Here is a 7,904-nt window from a genome sequence, read left to right as displayed (position 1 = left end):
AAATTGTCTAGCATAAATTTTATAGTTTAAAACGCATTTTTGTGTCCTGTGATTTTCAACTCAACATGTCAGTAGAATAGCATGATCGTTGGGATCTGACTTCCCAACAGAAAAATTAAAGACAAGGAAATGTTGAAAAAGTACTCTCAAGGGATTAACTGCAAGTGAGGAATTCTATGCTTACTCAAGTGAATACCTAAAAGGTAAAGGGGTCAGCAGGGGACCAATTCCTAAGCAGAAGAAGGCTCAGGGCAAGGCGGACCTGTGAAGCCCCTCAGGTTGGGAGTCTCCTGCATGAGGGCTGAGGAGGGATTGGAGGGTGGGTCCCTCAATCATCAGATGTGCTTTCTCTCCCGGGTGTTATATCTTACCCTTTAACTAATATAGAAATGTTTTCATCTATTTTTATAGAGAGAGTGGGAGGAAAAATAAAGCATGTTCTGAGCTGCAAGTTACTAGATATTACTGTTTTCATACTCAGTGAAAGCAATTTTAAATGATGTTATCCAGACAGATATATACAGTATATATACAGATCAGTGAATCCAAAATGTAGGATGTGAGATGCCACAGTGATGAAAAGTGGGAAACAGGCAAGTATTTGAAAATTGCACACACACACACACACACACACACACACACATGAATGTAACCACACACATATACGAGTACATGTCTTTTCTAAAGGATGAGGATAAATGAATCCTCATTCAAAAATATATAATTGAATACTTAACTAAATTCGTGAAATTATTCCAAATTATTCATTTTTTACCCCGTACGTTAAAGAGTAATTCACCTACTCAGGATGAGTTAAATAGCCCAACACCCCCAATAACACATTAGGCATGAGACACAATAGTATCATCTAATATAAAATCATAATTTAAAATCAGTAAGGGAAGAAAGATATGCTGGTAAAATTATCTATTGGAAATATTAATATTCCACAAAATGTAACATAATACAAAACTTTTTTGAAAAAAGTGAAGTTTTATGTTTTAATGAAGGTATTAAGTGCTGGGCAAGGTGGCTCACGCCTGTAATCCAGCACTTTGGGAGACTGAGGTGGGAAGATCACTTGAGCCCAGGAGACCAGCCTGGGCAACCTAGTGAGACTTATCTGTGTTAAAAAAAAAAATAAAAAGAGAGAAGGTATAAAAAATGATAAAATAATTGTAAACTTCATTCATCTAACCATGGGTTATTGAAATATATACAACAGAAGTTTATATATATTTGGCGATTCAAAGAAATATTTACCAAGAACTGAGAGGTTAAGAAAAAAATGAATGAGTATACAACTTAATGTTCAATCTGAATTGCATACATATGGTAAAACTTTCTAGTTACATATGTTATAGGGTTTGTATACAGAAAAGCAAATTATCATATGTATGTATACATATATATGTTAATTTGTGTATATATTTACCTATTATGTACATAAGCACTATATATACACACACGGTATATATGTGTGTAGATGTGTAAAGAAGTGTTATACAGTTTGTATGGAAAAAGAATTCAAAAATATATATTCTGATATATTGTATACATACACTTACTCTAGGTGTTATGTGTGTATATATTTACATATTGCATGCAAATACATTATGTGTGGATATATAGTATGTGTAGATGCTACTGTACAGTGTATACGTGTGTGTGGGTGTATATATGTGTGTATATTAATGAATACACACCTCAAAGGGGGGAATGCCTATATTTATGGCATACATTGCACATAAAATGTTAAGTATTTACTGGACAAGGAAGGAAAAATCTCCAAATCTTTCTAAAAGGCTATCTTATACATTTTATTCCCAGACATGATTGTTATTTAGTGTGCAGTTAACAATAAAAAGATATTATGAGAAAACCTCAATATTGCTCAAACTACATAAAATCCTTAGTCATTTTGTACAATATATATTTGAATTCATGATGTACTAAGAAATATTTTGCTAGATGGGTGTTTGTGCTTTATATTGTTTGGATAATTATTTTACTTTTTAAGGCACATGAAAAATTCCGTTTCCATTTTATGAAATAGGAGCCCTGAGGAGATTGCCATGGATCCAGCAAGGAATTTCTGGCAGAGGAAAGTAGACAGCAGTAGTGGGAAAAATCACTGTATGAAAAACCGAGGAAGAAGGAATGAGGGCTCCCGGATGGGGTGAAGACCCACATGCAGAGTGTCTCCGAGCCCCGAGAGTGGAGCAGTGTGTTCAGGCCTCTGAGCCTGTGGAACGAATCTTCTCAGAGATGTGAGTCTATGGAATGTGTGTTCTAAGACCTGCCTTTTCTCAGTATAATCCAGCAAAAGCCCATGGGCGAGGACCCAGTTTTATTTTAGGGAATGTGGGGACAGTATATTTTCTATTCGTATTTATGCAAATTTCATAGTGCTGGTCAGTCATGTAGAAGGCAGAGGTCAGTGTGTTCGCAGGATTCGTACCCGAGAGTCAGGAGAAACACGTGGGGTCCATGGGAAAGGCTGGTGGCCGAGTATGGCGGGAAGGTAATCAGCGACAGATGCCAGAGTCTCCTGCTCGATCTTGCCGAAATCTGGCTCAAACGTTTGGCCTGGCACAACCAAACTAGAACTTGGAAGACGCTGTATAGGTAAAACATAATATTGAAATCATTCACATTCTGTTAAGGCTTTGAAAATGTCCTTAATAAGATTTCTTTATTCTAGAGGGTAGATGGTGAATGATAAGATTTCTTTATTCTAGAGGGTAGATGGTGAATGATAAGATTTCTTTATTCTAGAGGGTAGATGGTAAATAGCTGCTCCCTTTGTCCTAGAAAGTTCAGGACTATTTGATCCCTCCTCATGTTTTTCAGGATCCTCCCTCCAAACATTCTATCCTATGCAGCAGGGTTTTACATCCTTCAAACACAACAGTGGTCTTGGACCTAGACATGTTGAACTCTTTAATGCTAGGACTCAAGTCCTCTTGCTGTTTGGGACAATTCAGAAAAGAATCAGCCCCAGTCATTTTGCATAGCTCTGTCTGACTGTCATAGGTGAGTAGAAAGACACAGCTCAACTGCTTGTCGAGATTTATTGGCCTGAGGTCTTGTCTGCAGCTGGATTTCTATCCTCCTTCCCTGATTTTCCTTTCGTGGATCGCCAACACACTGCAAATGCCTATCATTGGTTTTGACGTTGTGTACTTTGGTTCTGCCTGGAAAGGCAGGAAGTCACGAAGTGAGAAGCTCACAGGTCAAAGGCAGATTGAAATGTTTTCAGCCAGAATAGGCAAATCCGTAGAGACAGCACACTTGTGGTTAGCAGGTACTGGAGGGTAGAGGCAATGGAGAGTGGCTGCTGAATGGGTGTAGGGTGACGACAATGTGTGGAACAGGATGGCAGTGATGGTTACACAATGATCTGAGGAGAAGATACACAGGTAGCATCTGAGAAGGAGGGAAGGGTTCGTAGGGTTCAGAGAGGGTGTCAGGGCATCAGGGTGGATTTGTCTTTTCCTGGTGGAAATCCGATACTCTCCCATTGATTTAGTTACTGAAGCGCGTTTGGAACTCTGAACTGAAGAGATGGAGGCTCAGTAAAGCACACCAGGGAGTGTGGCAATGAGAAATAAGGAAGACTGTGTTACACGCCACGGACCAGAGCACACAGGTGTGCAGAGGTGTGGACCCAACGCTGCCATGTGGGATGTAGCCTCATGTCTGGAGGTGGGAAAAGAAGAGGATCCAACCAACGGAAGTCAACATTAATAGAGAGGAAAGGTATCACATGTTAATGGTCCTCCATGGATCACTCCAGAAAATGTCTCTGCAATCCAACACTGATTCCTCCCTCTAAAAACGATTGGCAGACAGTCCAGATAGCATCGGCCCTAAATTGTCTCCCGGAACCTCCTGGCATCATCAGATCTGTTCCCGAGGCTCCACCACTCTGAAGGGTACGTTCTTCTCTCTCCTGTTCACCTCCTGGCTGCATCTCGGAGGCTTCTCTGGCTGTGCCGAGCCTCAAATAGCAGAATCCCGAGGACCACCAGGACCAAGCCAGCCACGCCCATGCGGATGAGATTCTCCACCGTGTAATCCTGGGGGTGTGAGGCTGGGGATGGTGGGCAAAGAGGTCACAGAGGTCAGGGCAGATCAACTTCACCCAGGACCCCTGGATGTCCACCCAGGGCACCTCCTTACCCTCGACAGGACCCAACCCTCGTGCCCAGCGCCGTAAACGAGAGCATCTCCTCACTCACCCGTCTTGTTTTGTGATGGGCTGAGGGTGTTAGCTGCTCCTGGGAATGAAAGCAGAGGGGAAGAGCCCTGAGCCAGCCTCTCCCCCGGGCTCCGCATTCTTATCTTCCCCTGTGTCTCCTGACATGAGTTCTAGGGAGTTCCTCAATAACCCCTTCCTGTGTAGCTGGGCTCCCTCCAGTCTCCTTATTGAGTTATTTCAGATTTCTTGTGTTCTGCACATCCAGACGTTGCTCCTGAGGCATTTGGGGAGGGCATTTCCCTGCACTCTGGGAGCTCAGGATCTGCAAGGGAATATAGAAGTCACTGAGCCCTGTGCGCTGTCTGTGCGGCCAGGGACACAGGAGCACATAAGCCAATTCCCCCGGAGACGAGAGTTTCACTTATCCACCAGCTGAGGACCCAGGCTCCATGCATGAGAGGTTGGTCCTCAGGGGCTCCCCAGTGTCAGAAGCACAAAGGGGTGAAAGTCTGGGGGTGCTTCTGCTTCACACAGCCTCAGCCAGGTCACCTGGGGTTTCATCTTCCGTTTAATCTCTAGTTAACTAATTCCTCATATAGGCAGTAACATCTAGGATGTGATACAGGTGCCCACATTCACACACACATACAAATATATATATGCTAAATGGAGGTGCCACTCAAGGTTCATAAATCAGTGTTTGTTTTTATGAAGTGTGAATCTAGGTGAATCTAGATCAGGAACAAACATGTAAACACCTACCACATCAATATATTAAGCATATGCATGAATATACATCAAATGAATTTGGATATACTTACACACATATTCAAATGTATCTTCATAACCGCACATAAATATGTATATATGTAAAGCTTCAGATATTTATTTAAGATGTAGTTGCATACATATTGACATTTAAAGTGAGAAATATTGGCACATAATTTAGAAATAAAGAATTAAAATTTCCCATTGTCTTATGGTTTATACAAGTTGTATTAGTAAATTGGAGGAGATCCATTGAAAAGCAGTTAGAACAGAGCAATTTAGTAGTGAGTTAGCATGAAACACAATGAATATACTCAAAGCAGTAGCTTTCTCATGGATATTTATCTCTTATTTTAAAAATGTAAAGGAATGAAATACTTCACTTACAAATCGTTAAAGGTGTTGAAGAATTCTTTAAATTAGAATGAATGTAATTTTTTAAAATGTCTACCCAGGACACCCAGCTCCCCTTGACAGGACCTGACCCTCTGTGCCCAGCGTCATCACCGCAAGCATCTCCTCACTCACCAGCCTTGGAGTCGGACTTATTTTGTGGTGGGCTGAGGGTCTCAGCTGCTCCTGAAAATCAAAACAGAGGTAACTTGTATAACAAATTCTATATAAGGTTATGTATAACTTATATAACCTCCCTGTCAAGGAGAGGTGGGTGTCCTGGGTAGACATTTAAAAAATTATATTCAGGCCAGGCACAGTGGCTCATGCCTGTAATCCCAGCATTTTGGGAGGCTGAGGCGGGCGGATCACGAGGTCAGGAGTTCAAGACCAGCCTGGCCAGCATGGTGAAACCCCGTCTCTACTAAAAATACAAAAATTAGCCAGGTGTGGTGGCGGGTGCCTGCAATCCTAGCTACTTGGGAGGTTGAGGCAGGAGAAGTGCTTGAAACCAGAAGATGGAGGTTGCAGTGAGCCAAGATCACACCACTGCACTCCAGACTGGGCAACAAGAGCAAAACTCCACCTCAAAAAAATTTTTTTAAATTATATTCATTCTAATTTAAAGACTTATTCAACACCTTTAACAATTTATAAGTGAAGTATTTGATTCCTTTACATTTTTTAAAACAAGAGATAAGTACCATGAGAAAGCTACTGGTTTGGGTATATTCATTTTATTTCATATTAACCCACTACCAAATTGCCCTCTTCTAATTTAAATCTAAATTAACAATTTAAAGCACTTTTTTCATATAAAAGATGTTTAGTTAGCTGTTAGAATCATCCAGTGATTGGACAAGATTGGACATGAACCCACCCAGGCCCAGGGCTGAGCTGCACTGTAGCCCCTGCTGACCTCCCGTGGGTTTCCCATGCCACAGGGAGCCGCCGGGTCAGTTTCCCTTGGGCCGTTGTGCTTTGAAACATCCAAACACTTCTGAACTCCATTAAGGAAACCTCCATTTTTAACATGTACAGGAGGAAGACTTGAGGTTAATGAAAAATGGATGTCTACATTGCATATATAAATTAAATCAAGGCCCAATGAAAGGCGAAGTAAAATTAAATATTTTTAAATAATAGGTTCATATAATTGAAATAAAAAATATAAATTTATATATTGAAGTATTGCTTTAAAAGTTTTAGTAAAGGAGAGAGCAACAATGGACAAAGGCATATAGAAAATACAGAGTAGAAATGAGTGACATACGAGACGCGCTGTGAATAATTCCCAAACTCGTCCAGGGAGCAGGTGCATGGTCCCTCCTTAGCCTCAGGGTGCCCTGAGCACAGAGCCTTGGTGGGATATGACGGTGGTGAGGGTTGAGTCCACCCCAAACGTGCTCCTTTAGAGAGAAGCACCCCAGCTGTGGGTGCCCCTCACAGGGCCCCTCCCGTGTTCACCTGGTGGGCTCAGGCTCAGGGCACCCCTGAGACTGAGGGGCCGTGCACTTGCTCCCTGGCAAGTTAGGGAATTTTTCACAGCACGTATTGTGTATCACTCATTTCTACTCAGGGTGGACTTCACCCTCATTGCAGTCAGATCCCACCAAGGCCTCCTCTCCTGTCTTGAGATGGCCCAGGGACTCTACAGGTGTGGGCGAGGGGCTCATCCTCAGGGGCTCTTGGAAATGAGAAATGAGAGCTGCCAAGGGACCGGCCGTCTGTCCTCTTTCCAACTCGCCCGCCTCTGTTCCTCCTCCATCAGCACCAGCATCTTCCACGTGTGCAAGTCAGGCTGGACCCCAAATCCTGCTGACCCAGCCTGTTCTCCTTCCTCTACCCATCACACATCCCGCAGGACAAGGTCGGGGTGTGGGGGTCCTGCAGAGCTGTGCCAGGTGTTGCTTTCGGTAGAAAATTGGAGAGATTTTGTTTTGTACATGAGAGAGTGGAGAGTCTCAACCAGAGGTGATGTCTCCTGGGAATCCTGCTCGGGGAAGGGGAAAGACCCCACTGCTCCACTCATCAATGCTGAACCTCAGACACCTCCCTCCCCTCTGAACACCACAGAGGGAACACCTGCCCCATCCCTGGAGCCCCAGGAAGCCACGCGGACTACACCCTTACTGTCCACTCTCCCCTCTGCTTCCCTGGAAATCAGACCCTGAATATTGGAGATAGCATTGAGACAAGTCTAGAAACTTCTCTATGGTGGGAGTGACTGGGTTTTTGTCACCCATGGGGTCAGGACTTAGAGGTTGGGATCCCCAGAGGCTCTGATTCTGAGGTGGAGATATCAGGAGGGGAGCGGGTAGGGCCTCCGTCTTCCACCCTCAGTCTAATCTCATCTCCTCTGAGGTTCACCGCCGTCTCCTCCCAGCCCTCCCTGTTCTTTACCCTACTGAGACTACCAGGGTGGGAGCCAGGGGTGGGAGGTCCCGTCTATTTCCACCCTCTCATGGGCTCGGCCCTCCCCTGCAGACCCTCCCCCTTCACACCCCTCTTTTCTTTTCTTTTCCTTTTTTTTTTTTTT

General features: G+C 43.4%; 1 protein-coding gene across 1 annotated transcript in view; it reads right to left on the bottom strand.

Annotated features, from left to right (window-relative positions):
* Positions 1 to 2,219: 2,219 nt before the first annotated feature.
* The window catches only part of LOC116479193 (leukocyte immunoglobulin-like receptor subfamily A member 2), a 29,313-nt gene continuing 23,628 nt past the window's right edge, over positions 2,220 to 7,904 (bottom strand). The window contains 3 exon segments of the mRNA XM_032171140.2: positions 2,220 to 4,096; positions 4,245 to 4,283; positions 5,501 to 5,551. Coding sequence (XP_032027031.1) covers positions 3,960 to 4,096; positions 4,245 to 4,283; positions 5,501 to 5,551 — 227 coding nt within the window. The 3' untranslated portion in view covers positions 2,220 to 3,959.

Source organism: Hylobates moloch, unplaced genomic scaffold (genome assembly GCF_009828535.3).
Source record: "Hylobates moloch isolate HMO894 unplaced genomic scaffold, HMol_V3 SCAFFOLD_12, whole genome shotgun sequence".
In the NCBI taxonomy this organism is placed as follows: domain Eukaryota; kingdom Metazoa; phylum Chordata; class Mammalia; order Primates; family Hylobatidae; genus Hylobates; species Hylobates moloch.
The sequence above is the reverse complement of the archived record's forward strand: the minus strand, read 5'-3'. Positions and strand labels throughout refer to the sequence as shown.